Below are 17,526 nucleotides of genomic sequence, written 5' to 3'. Positions count from 1 at the left end.
TTCAGCTGTGTCTTGATTCGTCTTTGTTTCTTGCCATCTGCTTGGTTCTGCTCCTCCGCTCTGCCCAGCGTCGGGGTGGCACGCAAGTGTTGCAAAGCTGAGCCCTGCTCTGTCTCCCGAGAAAGTTCTATGGAAACTCAGCGAATGTGCTTCTCGCTAGAGAAGGTTTTTATTGTATGATGTCTGTTTGGCGCTTGTGCCTTCAATCATAGCACCTACCTGGTCTGAGAACCAGTGTCTTGGCGAGGGGCTGCTTTTAACCAGAGTGAATTAATCCCCGCAGACAGCTACAGCTGGTCCGCGCCACAATTTCTGCGCACAGCTGATTTAATTGCACGGGATGCACTGTCCCAGCTATTAATCTCATCAACCAATTACTAACAAGCCTTGTATAATTTAAAAACCGAAACCAGTGAACTCAAAAGTAAAATACATACCTTGATTATTACTTAATTATTGGTCGTTTCTCCCTTTCTCTCTTGGTTCTCATCTCTTCTTCGTAGAACCAAGAAGCGTGGGCTTTGTGTCGGAGCCTGTAAGGCCATTCCGTGAATATTTGTTGGTTAGTAAACCAATTAGGCGTGTGATTTACCCATCTCCAGGCAGGATTGGACCTCCATCGTGCCCCTAGATTGTTTCAGATATAGTTGGCCATCGTCTTTAAGCCGTATTATGAATTGCTGCGAATCACGGGGGGGAGGGACAGACGAGGCTCACTGTTTTTCAATAAAGCCAATAAACAAGGTCCCTGTCCTGTCTCATGTCGGACGTCATTCTTTCTAGCTCACATACTTGGTTTCTGCTTTCACATCTTAGAGCAGCCTTCATCACGCAGATGAAAAATCTGAGACCAGCCCGGAGCGGGGACGTGCCCACGGTCAGCAGGAGGCGGCTGCCTGAGTCTGGGTCCGGGGCTCCCCCCTTCTCCGCATCCCGCCTGCCTGCCCTCCTCAGACGAGGCTTTGCATCGCAATGAACTGGCTTGCCAGCCGCTTTCAACACTTGTTCCGCCAAGTGCTGGCTGAAAAATTAATGACTGCTTAATGGACATTTCTGTTTCCTGTGGGTTAAACCGTGCTTTCCCCCCTCTTCTCGTCTGATAGAAATCTGACATCCAGGACAGCATTTGCTACAAGACGCAGCTCTACCAGATAGAAAAGTGCAGGCCGGCCAAGGAGCCCTACGAGGTGAGTGACCCCCAAAGCAAAACCCAGGATCGCTTAGAAAGAGTGGATTTCCATTTGGAGAGCAGAATGGAAAGGAAACCAAGGATGGTGGGACATAGAAGCAGCAAAAGACAAATGCTTCCTGGCTTATCTGAGCCCCGAAAAATGGTTTCCAGTCAAGCCACCATCTCTCAGTCGTCAGACTGTGGTTCTCAGCTATGGCCACATGTTAGAATCACCGGGGAGCATTTAAACATCTGGGTGTGTGGACTGCCTCCTCAGACCCCCCACTGAAGCTCATGGGGGCAGGAATCAGGGGGCAGTGGGGTGGGGGGTTCAGTATTTTTTAAAGCTCCCTGGCTGACTCCATTGAGTGGCCAAGGTTGGAAACCATTGTCAGGGCTTCAGAAGGCAAAAATAGATGCTCAAAAAGGTACGTGAGTGTAACGCTTGACATCGGAAGAGACAGTAAATGAGGGACAGAAAAAGTTTTGGATAAAACCAAGTTTTTCCAGGCACCTGTTCCTCGCAACTTATTGCTACCCAGTACATATCTAAGAGAAAACACTGAGATTCTTTGATTTCAGAGAAAAACTAGTATCGTATGGCAAGTTGTACCAGTTTTGGACCCCATATATGTGCTTGTGAAGAGACTGTGCCTGAAAAGCCAGATCCGGGGTCCCGGGGCCCAAGCTGAGGTCACCCCCACCCACCTGTCCCGGACTCCTCACTTGGTGCTCTGTCAAACGTGGCTCCTCTGCCTTCTCACTGATTTTCCTGGGAATCTGCTTGCTTTTCCCCCAGGAGCCTCTGCCATATGCCCCCGGAATGTTTTCATTTAAGGAGAGATCAAAACGGAAACCTTCCTCATGCCGACGGGCCTGGCCCCTTCCTCTTCCCTTTTCGGACTCAGTTTTCCATCCTCATGATTGCGCGAGCCAGGCCTGTCACCTCGGAAGGAAGTTCTCCTGGGTTGTTGAGTGAGGGTGGGCGGTGACTGAACACCATTCCAGGCTCCTTGGCTGCGACAGAGAGCACTTGGGGCATGGCCCAGGCCAGTCTGGTGACACGGGTGACACAGAGCCGGGCTGCCAGGCACCACTGTGACAGGAGCCCGGGGAAGTCCACCCCTGAGCGTCAAGGCAGGGCAGAGTGGCAGGGCTGTCCTGTCTAGGCAGAACCTAGGGGGCGGTGAGATTGAGGGACGTGGGGATGGGGAGGCACCTGTGGCTGAGGAACTGGCAAGGATGACAGGGGTGGCCGGGGGGCGTGTAGGAGACGCTGCCGGGAATGGTGCGGAGGAGACCGCGGGAGAGGCCGAGTGTAAAATGGTCCGTGGTGTCGGCTGAGCTGTTAGTTAGACTCTGGCGGGGTCAGTAGACCAGCCCGTGGAAGTGGCAGAGGCAGAAAGAGATTTCATGGGCTCCAGAAGGGGAGGGAGGGAAGTGAACACAGTGCGGGTAGACCTCTCTGCCGGTGACATTGGCAGTGAAGAGAAGAAGAGGCCGTGTGGGTTGGGAGGACTGAGGGTGGGGAAGTTGGGAGGAACTCCCGGGATGGCTGGCGGTGGGAGGGCTTAGCCTTGACCCTGGGCTGTCTTCCTCTGAGGCAGGCTGCAGTGCCAGAGCGATAAGGGGTGCAGGTCAGCTTTTGGGGTGGTTGTGCTCCGGGGCTGAGCCCTTAGCCCGAGCACAGCTTTCGGGCTGAGGGCAGGAGGGCGCAGGTGGTGTAGGGGGCAGACTCCCCTGAGCTTCAGACCCCTCTGGCTGGTTGTGTACTAACCCTCCTCCTGCATGAGCAAAGGTGTCCCCAGTCCGGAGTGCCTGGAACCGCCCCACCCCTGTGTCCCTCTGCAGGCGACCGCCTACCCTCAGTATAGGGCAGAAACACGGGAGTTGCTTTTCCTGGCCCCCTCTGCCAGCTTGACTCCTAAACCTCTCAAACCCCATCCACCCCCTCTGTCTCAACCCTCCCACCCCATCCAGACACCACTGCCTCTGGCCTGGATGTTGGCCACAGCCCTCACTGGTCACCCTCTTTCCCACGAATGCCTGTCTCTCGCTTCTCGGCATGCCAGCCGGAGCCAAGCCATCCATACTCAGATGGGGTCACTTCCCTGCTCCAAGCCTTCGAAGGCTTCCGTCACCTGGAAGGCAAAGTCGGTGACGCGGCCGCCGCATCTGCTTGTCCCCCAGACCCACGCACGCAGCCCCGCTTCCTGCCGTGGGCTCAGAGCCTCAGGGCTTTCAGACTTCTGTGCTCCCCTGGCTCCCAGCGCTATGCACTCCCTGTTTCCCTCTTCCAGAATGTTCTCCTCACCTCTCTTTGCTGATTGATATCTTCTGTCTTCGGATTCCAACCCCTGCCATTCTCTGGCCTTTGCCATTGGGTCCCCTCTCTCTACAGGCTGTCACACCCCATTCCATGTCCTGGAACTTGTCCTATTGGCATGTTCTGTTGCTCGGGGAGTGTTTGACTCATGTCTATCTCCCACTCTGGACTGTGAGTTCATTAAGAGCAAGGAGTGTCCCTTTTGCTGCCCAAGCCCTAAGGCAGGGAGGGACATCCGGTCACTTGCTCTGAGGGTTGTTACCTCAACTGGGGTGCAGAGCATTCAGAATTCACCGTGAGGCTCCCTTGCCTCTTGGTCTGCATTTGACTCTTGAGGGACTCCAGTAACAACATAGCCAGTGCCCCATGTGTGTGCCCTAAGTGGCCTCCGAGTCACCTTGCTGGTGCCCGTGTCCTTGGTTGCCCTTGAACCTGACCCCTGCGATTGTTTGTTTGAAAGCATCTGTGATGGGAAAAGGGCCTTTTTTTTTTCCACCCAGATTATTTTTCTCGGATGATTATCTCATTTGGCCTGAAAACACATGGTGAGTGTTTTAAACACTTGTTGAAACATTTAATGGTTAGGGTTTCAATAGGAACGCTAATGGAAAAAGAGCATTTCAATTTTCTATGAGCCATTTGTTTTCTCCAAACAGCAGCCATACTTGTACTAATTAAATTACAGGCCGTTACGAGATTGTCTCACCCGCCTCTGTTGGAGCCCAGAGCGTGGAATGGGGCCCATTAGAAAGCGTGTTCAGAGGAGCTGAAGGGGCCCAGGGCTTCTAGATAAAGCCCCCTCGGAGCCTTCGTGTGCCTCCTTCCAGTCACCATCCGCTGGTCCAGGAAAAGCTGCGGGGAGAGGGATGGGTTTCAGGTCACTCGCTAGCTGGCACCGGGGTGGCTCGGGGGTGGCTCAGGGCCATGTCCGTGTCCTGGGAGCGTGCGTGGCCTCTTCATTCATCTCAGCTCCAGTTCTGTTTCTCCTAGGAGACAAAGGAGCTGAATTAAGCTGAAATAATTTCCCCCGTGGGATTACAGGGCTGTTCTTGGACGACTTCCCCACCTTTCTCCTCCTCCTGTTCCTTTAAAAGGTGGCAAATATGTCTGTAAAAGTGGGACATCTGTCTCACCTTAGAAAGCCTCGAGCATGTGCCCCAGAGACTCCTCTTCTTAAAAAAAAAAAAAGAAAAAGAAAAAGAAAAGAAAAGCTGCCCTCAAGGACCAAGGGCCGTGGAGGTCAAGGAGAGGCAGCCATCATACTTAAACTAACTTCTTAAAGCCGCAGAGAACCAGAGGCCGTGTTTGTTAAAATCGCTCATGTTCAGAGTAAAATCAGCTCCGGCTGGAGGGCTCCTCTGTGGCGCGGAGCCATGGGGCAGCCTGGGAAGGACGCTGTGCGCGGGGTCGCAGAGGGACCGGACATGCATGCGGGCGGCTGCTGTCACAAAGCATCACGAAGCATCACACACAGGGTGCTCAACAGCAGGGATTCACTGTCTCTCAGTTCTGGAGGCCAGAAGTCCGAGCCTAAGGTCGGTTCCCTTCAAGGGCTGTGAGGGGAGAACCTGCCCCGTGCCTCCTAGCTACGGGGGGTTACCAGGATCTTTGGGGTTCCTTGGCTTAGAGCACCACTGAAATCTGCCTGTGTCTTCACCTGCTCTTCTCTGTGTGTTCATCTCTGGGTCCAGTTTCCCCCATTTAATGAGAATCCCAGTCCCATCGCAGTGGGGCTGGATGATCTCTGTAAAGGTGACTCCCCAACGGGCCCCCTCCTCAAAGGTGAAGGAGAATGAGCTTTCACACGCTCCTATCCCCCAAGCATCAAAGGGGACACAATCAGCCTGTCCTGACCCTGTCTTCTAAGAAGTTCTCATTCTGAGATCCTGGGGGTGAGGACTCCAGTGTGTGAACTTAGGGGGAATGCAATTCAACCCATCACAGGGGCAGTAAGTTTAAAGGGAAAATACTAAAACTTTCCCTTGGTGTCTTGTTTCAAATCTATGCAACTTGTAAAAATACAGTGTGGAATCAGATCAGACACTCCGTGCTGTTGGAAATCGGAGTGGTGGTTACCTTTGGGGACTGGGAGAGGACACAGGTGGGGGTACAGTTGGGTTCTGTATCTTGATGTGGGTGCTCGTTCCGTGCGTGTTTTTGCTCTTGGAGAAAATGCGTTGGTTGAACCACCCCCTTGCCTTTAGAGCACTCCTCCGTTATATGTCTTAGACTTTAATTAAAAACTTAGCTAGAAAACCTACTCAGTGCATGACCTAGAGCATCTGCTACTTACTTTCGTTGTGATTTAGGAGTTTGGCTTCTTGTCTCTAAACATCGAAATGAATAATTCTCAGTCAGAGCTGCAAGTGGTAGGGGATAGAGTTTAGGGGATAAATAGCAGGTACAGTTTCTAAATTGTTGAAAATGTTGCTTTTCACAGGCCTCCCTGGACACCTGGACAAGAGACCTTGAATTTCATGCTGTGCAGGTAAGAACTTGGGGGTTATGATGAATTCGTCGAAGTTCTCCAAGGAGAACCAACAGGGAGTGTGTGTGTGTGTGTGTGTGTGTGTGAGAGAGAGAGAGAGAGAGAGAGAGGTGCTTGGATACCAGGAGAGAAATGGATGTTTCAGCTCAGTCCCAAGGCCTTCTGGAAGCAGAATTCCTTTTTCCTCAGGACACTTCAGTCTTTTTCTTCTTACTGCCTTCAACTGATTGCACGAGGCCCACCCACATTGTGGAGGGTCCTCTGCTTTACTCAAAGCCTGCTGATTTAATCGCATCTGAAAAGTAACCTTCACAACAACCTCTGGACTGCTGTTTGACCAAACACTGGGTACCGTGGCCTAGCCAAGTCGACACTTGAAATTAACCATGACATACGACCCTGAAGGTTGAGGGATCTCTCTGCTCGGGGCTGTCTGGATTCTACCTCCCCTCCCCCCATCCCAGTCTGGAATTAAAATGCAGAATCCAGTTGTGAGTGGGTTTATCAGAATCCCCTCAGATCAGACTGGTGCTTTCTAGGTTTAGTTGACCATTTTTTATTGTCTTGCTGTAACTCTGTACTTGGCTATGCATTTATGTCTCTACCTGCATGAGAAGTGGGCTGTGCAATAGTCCAGAGCTAATTTATGAACCAAGCCCTCTTTTTCTCAACTCTGTTGTGTTTGTCCTGTGGCAAAATCAGATCTCTGTGGCTGTCCCAAAACAACCAGCAAGCAACACCTGGGCGCCTGGGCCATCCGAGCGAAAGGTCACCCTGTTACTCCCACAGGAGCAGAGCTGAGGAGGAAAGGGGAGGGGTCCTGCTCTTTGAAAGGCAGGAGGCTGGAGTCACAGGGACAGTTCTCAAGGGACCAGTGCTGGGGCTCAGATCTCAGGGGCTGAGGACCTGCTTTTTCCTCTTCCTACTCGCTGTCAGGCCTGCAGACCGCTCCTTCCAGAAGCCCGGTGCACCATCACTCACTAGCTGCTTTCTCTCTTCTCTGAAACAGTCCCAACACTAGAAGAGTCTTGGGTAGACCCTCCTTTATGATGCCACATTTTCAAAGTGTCCGGTTTTATAAACGTCCGCTCACTCGGGCAGTGGGTAGAAAGTGGTTTAAAGAAAACCAGGAGGTTTGTACGGGGCTTGCTTCTGGGTCCTCATGGGGTCCCCCTCTCTGATCTGCCTTGGGGAGTTCGGTTGCAGTGGGGGGGTGGTGTGGGTGTGGGGAGCAAGTGAGAATCAGAAGAAAACCAAGGAGGCCGCGCAGGCAGCAGCATCGCTGGGAGGGGAGTGCGGGAGCGGGTGTGGGCATGTCGAAGGGGGAACATAATGAGTCCCTCTGAAGATCTGTTTCTGTTACATAAAGCAGTTTCGCATCCTGTTCCCTAGATCTCTTGTGGAGAAAATAGGGCATGCAAATGAAAAGGTATAATTGGATGATCGGTTGCGTTTGGTCACCTGCGCTTGGAAGGTGCTGAGATTGACTGGTGACACGCAAACGCGTCCCTCGTGTGGGCTGTCGACCATCCACACCGATCGATCGGGCACTTTATCCCTGGCAGGGATGTGCCGGACTCTGAATTCTTGGTATCCCCCCAGGAAACTGGTCACCATGAAATCACCCATTCTTCTGGGCTGGAGAAGCACGTCCTGGGGGCTTTGAGAGAAACACCAGGGTGTAGGATCCTGGGATTAGTTTCAACAGGGTGACCCGAGCAGGGGTCCTCATTCCATTTCCCCCCTCCTTAACCCCCCCCCCCCATAGCAGCTTTCTGTTTGGTGCCAAATATCCCTTTGTCAGTTACCAGAGAGATTTCTAGAGCCAACCTTGGGTTCTCTCTGCCTACTACACCTCTCCCTGCTAATGAACTCTAGTTGAGTGGTGTTGCTGGCGCCCAGAAACTTTGCATCTTGACTTTTCAGCTTTTGAGAAGCCAAAGAGAGCTGGGGAGGAGCCAAAATGAAGCCATGAAACCAGGCAGTCCTCTAAAGAGTAGGGTCCCAGAGCAGCGCAAAGGAAGCTGTACTCCTCGTTGTAGACCAGTCCTGAAAATGAGGGAACGCCCATCTTGTCTTTCCTTCCAAAGACTGTTTTACAGTGTTTCATAGAAGTGCATTTGATTGCCTTTTTGCTGTTCAGAGTGTCAGCAGTGGACCTGGTGACTTTTCTCATAAAAACAGAAGTAGAAAGAACAGCGTTAGAGGAGGAAATTTTGCCAGACTTTTTAGGACAAGCCTCTCATGTGCCCTTTGATGTTTGGGGCACGGGGGCGTGTGAAAGCTTGCTCCCCTTTGCATTAGAGAAGGGGTTGTTGGTGTTTCATTGAAACAGGGAGAGTGAAACAGTAAAGAATTGTGGCCTTGACCGAGATGGGCTGGAGCAGGCAGCCCCCCTCTTTCCACTCAGTAACATTCTGCATTGGGACCTGGAGCACAAGCCTTCTCTGTGCCATCCCCAATGCCGACCTGGAGCCCGGGGACCACAGCTTAGTCCTTGTCCCTCAGCGGCTCCTGTGCCCCGCTCCTTCTCTCTCCTGGCCCTGCCCCAGGCTTCCAGAGGGCCTGCGGTGGTGACGGGAGAACCACCACTCTCTGGGCTCCGCCTCTCCTTTCTTCCCACCTTGGCCCTACACTGGGGACAGCCACGTGGCCCTCACGGAGACCCTCAGGCTGGGCATGGTGTCCCCACTTCCAATTCCTTCCCTCCCATTTTCAGAGTGGGCGTAATGAACCCTGCTCTGCAGAGGCTTTGAAAATCCTCACCAGAAAGGGCCTTCCGAGCACAAGAGAGCCTTCCTTACAAGCTTTTCAACAACACCCATGAAAAATGGATGAGCTCTCTTGAATTGCAAATGCTCTTAACACTGAAGGCAAAAAAGCAAAACTGTCTTTTTTTTTCCCCCTCCCTGGCGTTGAGGTCAGGGACTCTGTTAAACGGTAAACATCAGACACTCTTCAGGGCCAGAGAAGGAACTCCAGAGCCGTATCACTCCTTTCCCAGAAGCTTGAACTCGATTTTAATTCAGTTCGGTTTCCACTGGCTTTTTTAAATAAACATTTCAATAACTATTAAACCTTCTCTGTGTGTCTGGCTTTATGCCAGAGGCTGTGGGGTGGAAGATACGCAAAATAGGAAACTTCACTCCTGTCAGAGGGATCCTGGTAGAGTTCAGGAAAGGCAAGACTTAAACCAAAAATGGCTAAATAGTGCCGGTGTTAAGCGCGCACGGGAGGGCGTGCGTGACCAAGGGTGGGCACGGGTCAGAAACGCCCAGGGTGGCTCAGGGCTCCCGCCTCCTTGGCTTGACTGAACACACACGAGTAGACATGGGGATGGGAGTGGTTGCGTCTCCTCTGTGGGCTGAATCTGAGGGCCCTGCTTTAGATAAGTCAACAGATTTCCAGAAGTCCTCGTGGGCTTTGCCTTCGTTCCTTCATCGCGTTTTGGAACCACTGACTTCCTCCGGGTGACCTTGCCCTTGTTAGAACACCTCGAAACAGTGCCATGCAGGGAGCTGGGGGTGACGGGAGCTGGGGGTGACGGAAGCTGGTTTGTGGGCCCGGAGCGGGGGTGGTGTGGCAGGGAAGGGGGCTTCCCCGGAGCGTCTGCGGGGCCCTGGCTCTTGCGACGTTCATCGTGCAGTTGAGAGCAGAGTTTTGGGAGGTTGGGCTGACTCAGATCTCCTCAGAGATCTGTGTGTGTCTGAGTCCGTGTGTTTACTTCTGACTCGAAGGATGAAAAGCCCAAAGAACAAGAAAAAAGAGGAGATTTTCTTCATCGGCCGTTTTCCAAGAAGCCGGACAAGAACGCGCCCGCGCACAAACAGCCCTCGGCCTCTCTCATCACGCAGATTCAGAACACGAAAGCGCTGCTGAAGGACCGCAAGGCCCCCAAGGCCGGCTTCCCCGACAAAGGTGGGTCAGCTCGGGCTACGGGCTGGACCCCTTGCTTCAAGATGTGTGGTCGCTGTGTACCCCTCATGGATGGCTGTGTGGGCCCCTGGGACACAAGCGATTCTTGTGCCCGTGGGAAAGCAGGGAGCACACCCAAGGGAACCCGAGAACCATCGAGGTCCTGACTGTGCGGTATTGGCCGCCCATGCAGCCAGGCTTTGAGACAGCGGGGCGGTGGGTGGGTGGGGGTTGTGCTGTATTGTGGGAACAGAGACGGGGTGCATGGTACCGTGGTTGGGAGCAGAGATCAGGGTGCAAAATCTTCCAGGAGTGGGGACTGGGATGCAGGAGTAGAGACAGGGGTGCTCAGTGTTGTGGAACAAGGGACAGGTGTTCAGTATTATAGGAACAGAGATCGGGGTGCAGGGCATGGTGTTGTGAGAACGTGCACAGGAGAGAGAGCCCGGTAGAGGCACTGAAGCCTGGTCGATAGAGTCTGGGCTCTGGGCTGCGGGTGGGGGGCTCAGACCCCTGCTCTGTTGGCTTTTTGTGAGCTAAGATCCTAACCCTTAGAGGATCCGAATTCATTCCCTCGGGTAACTAACTGATAAATACAAGGCTCCCTCCTCCGGGACAGCACGAAGTGTGGAAAGTGAGCAGGGGGAGCAGGAAAGCTTTGGGAAGATTCAAAGAGCACTGAGCAGTGGGGCTGTTCCCCTAGGAGAGACCTGGTTCTCAGCTGGGGAGGAAAGTTCCACTGGATTCAATTTCATTCTTGAGCTTGCCGAAGGCAGGGGATCTCTCTGGGCGGAGCTCTGTTTATCCCCCCTTAGTACTTCTGCTCTCTGGCTTGGTTACCAGCAGCGAATTCGGGCCCTTGATGGTGCTATCTCGTGCTTGTCCCCAAGAAAGTCTAGGTCAGTGCTGATACTTTGGCAAACTTTGCCACCCTCGAGGTGGATTCTGTGCCTGGTAGTTTCCTGGGCCAGTCATCATTGGTTTCTTTGCATTTTTCTTCCATCGCCCTGAGGCGTCTGAGAGCCTGGTAGGTCGCAGTCGCTTGCACTGAGCACGCGCTGTGTGGCGGACCCTGTTTCAGGCTCTTAGCTCACCCCAGTGAGCTTATTCTCACCCTCATTTCTAGAGCAGAGGAACCAGGCACGGGGAACCATGCAAAGTCAGGAGCTAGTGAGCAGCAGAGTCCAGATTTCCCGTTGGGTATTGGCTCTAGAACTTGTTGGGCCGCCTGGCTCTAGAACTTTCTCTCCTGACCCGTGTAGCCGCCTGCTTCCTGATGAGGATGGATGAGGAGGAGCCAGCCAGAGTGCTCACAGGGCGGGGGGCTGGGGATCAGGCCCTTGTTGGGGGGTGGGTGGGGGGTAATGCAGTGTGCGGGTGACTTCCAGGTGACTCTGGGCTGGAGATGAGCAGGGCGTGCGTGGGAGGCTTCCTCACGGGCGCTGCATCTCCGGGAAGTGGAGGACGCAGGACTGGGCAGAGGGGGGGACCCCAGGCCACCAATTAGGAGCCCAAGGCCATTGTGGGGAGGGGAGGGGAGGGGATGCTCGCATGTCGGCTGGCGCACCGGGCACGTCAGCCATTGGTGAGAATTTGCTTCTCTCCACCGGTGGACCTCAGGCATTTGTGGTGGCCCGAGGAGGAGATTTATTCCGGGATCTGCGATTTATTTATGTGAGGCGAAGAGGATGCCCGGCGGCCTCGGCTGCTCGTGAATCACTGCTGAGGCTCGATGGGGGCCCGTAAAGCCTGGCGACAGAGAAGGGACGCTGAGGCCAGCCTTGCTCTGCAGGAACTTGGCCTGATTGCCCTGCGCTTCAAATTTGGGGGGGTTCCCTTTCTTTCTGGCCCTGTTTGCACACCTGGATTCCAGGCTGGGCCTGCGGTGAGGTGGAAACTGTGGGGACTGACTTGTGGCCTTCGGTGTGTAGATGAGGAGTGTGTCACCCCTGTTAGAACTGGGTGAGGCTCCGGTCCGATTGGGCATCGTGAGGAAGGAAATTCGGACACTTGCTACCACACGGGTGAGCCTCGAGAAGGTTCTGCTCAGTGAGACAAGCCGGTCCCGGAAGGCACCAGAGATCCCACTTACGTGAGGCGCCTGGTGTAGTCAGAGTCACAGACGGAAAGCAGGCTGGTGGGTGCCAGGGGCCGGGAATGGGAGTTCCTGTTGAGTCGGGGAGAGTTCTAGATTTCTGCCTCTAAGAGTTTTATTTCACATCAACACGGGATATACTTAACCCTACTGAACTATACACCGAGAAAAGGTTAAGATGAGAAATTTATGTCTTTTTTTTTTTTTTTTTTTTTTTTTTACCACAACTAAAAAAACAAAAAACAAAAAACAAAGTCACGAGGGAAACACTCCTTCCAGGGTCAGTTGTCTGAGGACCAAGTTCATGGGTCCGCAGCAAGCCAGGCCGGCTGCGTGTCATTCTGGCTGTGGGGCGGTGGTTCTGCTGAGCCACGTACCTTTTTTTTTTTTCAAAGACTCATTGGCAGGGTCCGGAGTTCAGCAACTGAAAGGAGAGCAGATGTTAAAGTGGTGCCGTGGGCAGATCGGGATGCGGGAGGCTGCCTGTCCCCGGCCTGCTGTCCCCTCTGTCCTAGGAAGAACATCTGGTTCCCTGTGGGGAGCGCCGGACGCCAGAGCCCTTTGCTTCTTGGTTCCTTCTGGTCTCCCCGGGAAGGGTCTGGCTCAGTCAGGAGGCCACAGCAGGCCGGGGAGGGCCGTTCGCACGGTTGACGCAACTCTCTTCACGATGTCCTTTGCTTTCTCTCCTTTGTCCTTTGGTTTCTTGGGTGCAGATTCCTTCGGCTGCCGCAATATTTTCCGCAAAACCTCAGACTCCAATTGTGTGGCTTCTTCTTCCATGGAGTTCATCCCCGTCCCACCTCCCAGGACCCCCAGAATTGTCAAGAGACCAGAGCCCCCTCAGCAGGGCCCTGGGGTCCCTGGCCTGCCCCCCAAGGAGGACCCCTTGGTGCTGGATATGGTACGCTCCTTCGAGTCCGTGGATCGCGAGGACCACACGGAGCCACTGTCCCCGTCTCATCACTATAGGATTCTCGGCTCGCCTGGGGGCTTGGCCCGTGGGAGTCCCGGTGAGCGGACGCTCTCCCCGGCCCTCCTGCCCGGAAGCCTGTCCCCCCTGCAGACTCCTTTGCATCCCACCCTGGTCTCCTTTGCTCACGAAGAAAAGAACAGCCCCCCAAAGGAAGAGGGCGTGTGTTCCCCATCTCCAGCTCCCAGCAGTGGCCCCACGCAGCCCCTGGGGAGCCCAAACTGCGTGAAAAGCCGGGGCAGGTTCCCCATGATGGGCATCGGACAGATGTTGCGGAAACGCCAGCAAAGCTTGCAGCCCTCCTCAGACAGGCCCCTGGAGGCCAGCATGCCCCCGCTGCAGCCCATGGCCCCCGTGAGCCTCTCCTTCGACATGCCCGATGGGGTCAAGGGCCAGTGCTGACCTGGGCCGGAGTGCGATTCTGGGTAATTGTGAGGAAAGCAAAGGAAGAGCGCTCCCCACGCGCATCAGGGTGTGACGACTGGAAGGCCACATGGGAGCCTCCTCCAGGGTCTCTCCTCTCCCCCTGCCGTGCCGTCTCCCGACTGTGAATGGCTGACACCCACAGACCCAAAGCCTGCACAGCCCGTCCTTGCACAGGGACCCAAGAGATGCCGGAATTCACTCGGAGGTCTGGCTAGAGGTGCAGTCTCTGTGTCCTGCTTCTGCCCGCCCGCCCACCAGCCCTCTGCCCGCCTCCCCCTGCCGGGCCACTGTGGCCATCAGCCTCTGGGCTACCCCTATCCCAGCCTGTTATGGGCTCTATGCTCACGCTGTACTCTGGGGGCGCCTCTCTGGACTGTGACTTCTCAGCAGAGAGCCCGTCACGTGGGGACTGGCAGTGTCCCAGAGCGGGTCCCCTTCCTCTCGTAGAGGTGAGTCCCCGCAGGGCCCGGGGAGCTGCTGACTCCACGGCCAGGCCTCGGACACCTCCGAAGAAAGTGGGCCGCAGCCTCGGCCAGCGGTGCCACCCTCTCTGCGTGGGAAGGGGCAGCCGGGCAAAGACGGAGCCAGACAGTGGCACCCCAACAAAAGGCAAAGGCCAAAGGGGACACACATTTGCCATCTTTTTTGGTTGAAACTTGCTAAGCGTCGACTTATCTTTTCCAAAGATGATTTTTCCTTAGGGGATGTCAAATCAAAGTAACAGGATTTAAAAAACCTGGGTGGGGACATGAGAAGCGAGCCTACCAAACTCATGTTTTCACGAGATGATACACGTGGAGGGCCTTGGTGCTCTCCCACGTGAGGCTTTCAGCGGCCGGTGGCCCTCCCCATCATGGCCTGCAGGAGGGCATGATCGCGGTGGGCCCTGTGTTCTTCCCACCTTACCAACACAGCCTAACCTTCTGGAAGGCATGGGACCTAGTTACAGCTGGGTATTGAGAAAGAGAGAAGACGTTAAGATTCAATGTGGATGCATTTGGAAAGCACCATTCATTACCTCTGCTCGGTGCCGTTTTGGGGCCGCCAAGAGACCAAGTGTGGTTTCAGCCGGACGAGTTCTTTGTAAGCTGTGAGCCGCCTCCCGCGGCGGGAATCGTGGTCAGAAAAGCAGTTCCACGTGTTTTCTGAGGAGAGCAGCATTCCTCAAACGTGCTTTGAGTCTGCGTCCCATGTTCACACCTTTTGCCAAGGCTTGAACCAAAGATGCGTCTCCGGTTCCGTGTCTGTGTCATCCCTGCATGGCTTTGTGGATCTCCGTGTTGTCTGACCGTGTCTCGCAGGAGCCTGCTGGGGCCGCCTTCACGTGCAGCCTGGGCCCTGGCGCTTGGTGGGGGAGGTGAGCAAAATTGGAAAAAAAAAAAAAAAAAAGAAGAAGAAGAAGAACCAGCACGGGGCGGATCGAGGTTAGCTCAGGAGACAGGTCACACCGTGGCTCGGGGTCTTCAGCTCTTGGCTCGTGCAGGCATGAGCAGAACCCACAGGTGTGGTCACCCCAACGCTAGTCCACTCAGCCCTCTGAGTCTGAAACAGGACATGGGCCTGGAGAAGTATGTAGCCCGCCTTCATTCCCACTGGCAGCCAGCCCGGGCCAGGGAGCTGTGGGGCGCTGCTTCATCTTTTCTTGTTTAGCCGTCGTGACCTCCTTCTGCTCTACACGATTCTGACTGAGGCAGGAAAGAGCAGATATTTGGCTGACCCTGGAAGCCGCTGGGATAGGCCCAGTCTCGGCTGATCTTGACAAGACCCTGGAGCCGCTGCCTCCCCCCTTGATGGGGTCCTCCCGGCTCTAGGGCTTGCTATGAAGGAGTCGGGTTCCTGGGTGTTGATGTTATCCCTCTCTGTGGCTCCAGACCGGGTTCCAGAACTTTCCATTGAAAATGGAGCTTTTTAAGCAGAGAGAAGAAAAGCATCTGAAAAAGACCCCTCTCCACTGGATGTGAAGTGTCTGGTTTTTGATCAGCGAAGGAACCATTTTTGCAAGTGTCCCGCTCTGCAGGTTTGTAGGCCCCGTCCCTGTGCCTTGTGGACTTCTTGCCCTCCGTGTCTCGTCCTCGTATTGTACTTGCCTTTAGAACATAGTGTTTTTCTGTATCGCTCTTAGCTCATTGGGACGTGTTCTGTTCCTCAATCCAGGAGCAGCCACGGATGGTCATGCAACTAACTGACCGTGTCACCATTGGTAGCTTGAACTGTGAACTCAGGTTTATTCCAGAACCCAGTGAGAGGTGAGGGGGGAGTGAGAAAAGGGGGGAGCCAACTGTATTTTTTGTATGTGAGCACCTGACAAATCTATGAAACCGAGTGAAAGGAGAAATGTTAAATTCTTTATTATTTTATTATATTTATATGGGAAACTTGACTGTCCCTTTGGTTAAGTACAGAGTGTGTTGTCTCTGCGACCCATGACTGTCTCTCATTAGTCTGTGCCCATGACCTCAGTCAGCCTGTAGTTAACCGATGGAAATGACTGACCTATCGCCACGTGAGGTCCAGGAGGAAAAAGTCAAGTGTAATTGTACGATTTGGTCGTAAGTAAGGACCGTATTTATGTCACCATTATTAAATATATGTACTTTTATAATGACTGTGAAATACACTTTTTCCCTCACTTCGACTGCTTCATTTCTTTGCATTTGGTAAATCTTAACACATTGAGTACATTGCAACAGTCAGGCTGTTTTCTCCGTAAGGTCCGTGGCCCCACCTCGGACTGCATACAGGTGGGAACCCAGCTGTAGGGCATCTGGGGCCATCTTCCATTCCTGTATCACCGCTTCATTTCCCTCGTAGCAGGTGTATGATCCACAGAATTCTTTTTTTTTTTTTTATTAAAGATTTTATTTATTTACCTGACAGAGAGAGATCACAAGTAGGCAGAGAGGCAGGAAGAGAGAGAGGAGGAAGCAGGCTCCCTGCCAAGCAGAGAGCCCGATGCGGGGCTCGATCCCAGGACCCTGGGATCATGACCTGAGCCGAAGGCAGAGGCTTAACCCACTGAGCCACCCAGGTGCCCCGATCCACAGAATTCTTATCTGACTGACAGATAGCAGACGGTGGTTCAAGACAAATCAACATTTTCCCTCTTTTTCAGCGGGCTCAGGATCTCCCTTGGAGATTCTGAAAATGGCACATGAAATAGCACATGAAATTCACATCTGTGAATAGTACCTCCAGCTTTTGTCCTTGCTTTAGGGTTCGGGGAAGAAGGGTGATGAGGGGGAATGGGAGGGTTGAATTGTCCCAGTTCTGACTTCGAGCATCACTGTCCACAAAAAACTTTTCGTATATATACATATATATCACTTTGCTTAAGGCCTTGTGTCCCCCTGCATGGTGTGGCTCAGAGGATGGCGTAGTGGGAGTGCACCTTTTGCCACGCAAAGCTCCCTGAAGTGTGGTGGGCTCAGAGAGCCACAATGAGTATCGGGTTTTGGCGATGCTATTTCCACCCAGGGATCAGAAACATTTCAGAACAGAAAGGGACCTGAGATGATGTGCTTCAACCCCAACCTTTCTGCAGAAGAGAAAACGGGGGCCCTGAATGGTTTAAGGACTCCCCAGCGTCCCTAAATGAGCTGGTCCCAGAGCGGGTCTGGGAGGCAGGGCTCCTCCCTCCAAGAACACGCAGAAGTCAGAGTGTGGCTGTCGTGGACAGAGTGGGGAGTCCACCGCAGAACAAGCTGTCATTACAACAGGTGTCTTTAAGTTCCTTCCATAGACCGGTCTTTGCAATTTCAGGTCAGTATCAGAATCATGCGGTTCCTTAAGATTCTGCGCATCACGCTCTTTTCACCAACCACCAGAGAAAGACTTTCTGTCTCAACAGATCTTCCAAGTGAGCAGCGACCCCTGGGACCCTTAGTTATCTGTGTTAGCTCTTAAAAGGCTATTGGGTTTTACTAGATGAAATCAATATAAAACATCTTCTCAATAGCCATGTCACAAAATGAAATGAATTCAGAAAGAGTGCAAGACTGATATTTGGCAGGGGGGGTGGTCTGGAAGCCTCTCGGTTATTATATTTGTTTTCTTTGTAGGACCCCCTGTGAGCTCCAGGCACAGTGAGAATAATTCAGAGCAGTACTGGGAGCCGGTTCAATTTAATGTCATCACT

At 53.5% G+C, this 17,526-nt stretch overlaps 1 protein-coding gene across 1 annotated transcript in view; it reads left to right on the top strand.

The window, feature by feature from the left end:
* HUNK (hormonally up-regulated Neu-associated kinase) overlaps window positions 1-14,762 on the top strand; it is a gene marked incomplete at its 5' end in the record, with an annotated part of 99,139 nt that extends 84,377 nt beyond the window's left edge. The window contains 4 exons of the mRNA XM_080817474.1: window positions 1,104-1,187; window positions 5,938-5,985; window positions 9,723-9,903; window positions 12,709-14,762. Coding sequence (XP_080673600.1) covers window positions 1,104-1,187; window positions 5,938-5,985; window positions 9,723-9,903; window positions 12,709-13,367 — 972 coding nt within the window. The 3' untranslated portion in view covers window positions 13,368-14,762. The remainder of the gene's footprint in view (window positions 1-1,103; window positions 1,188-5,937; window positions 5,986-9,722; window positions 9,904-12,708) is intronic.
* Between the last annotated feature and the right edge of the window lie 2,764 nt (window positions 14,763-17,526).

The sequence above is a fragment of the Martes martes genome (assembly GCF_963455335.1).
Source record: "Martes martes genome assembly, chromosome: 1".
Taxonomy (NCBI): domain Eukaryota; kingdom Metazoa; phylum Chordata; class Mammalia; order Carnivora; family Mustelidae; genus Martes; species Martes martes.
The sequence above is the reverse complement of the archived record's forward strand: the minus strand, read 5'-3'. Positions and strand labels throughout refer to the sequence as shown.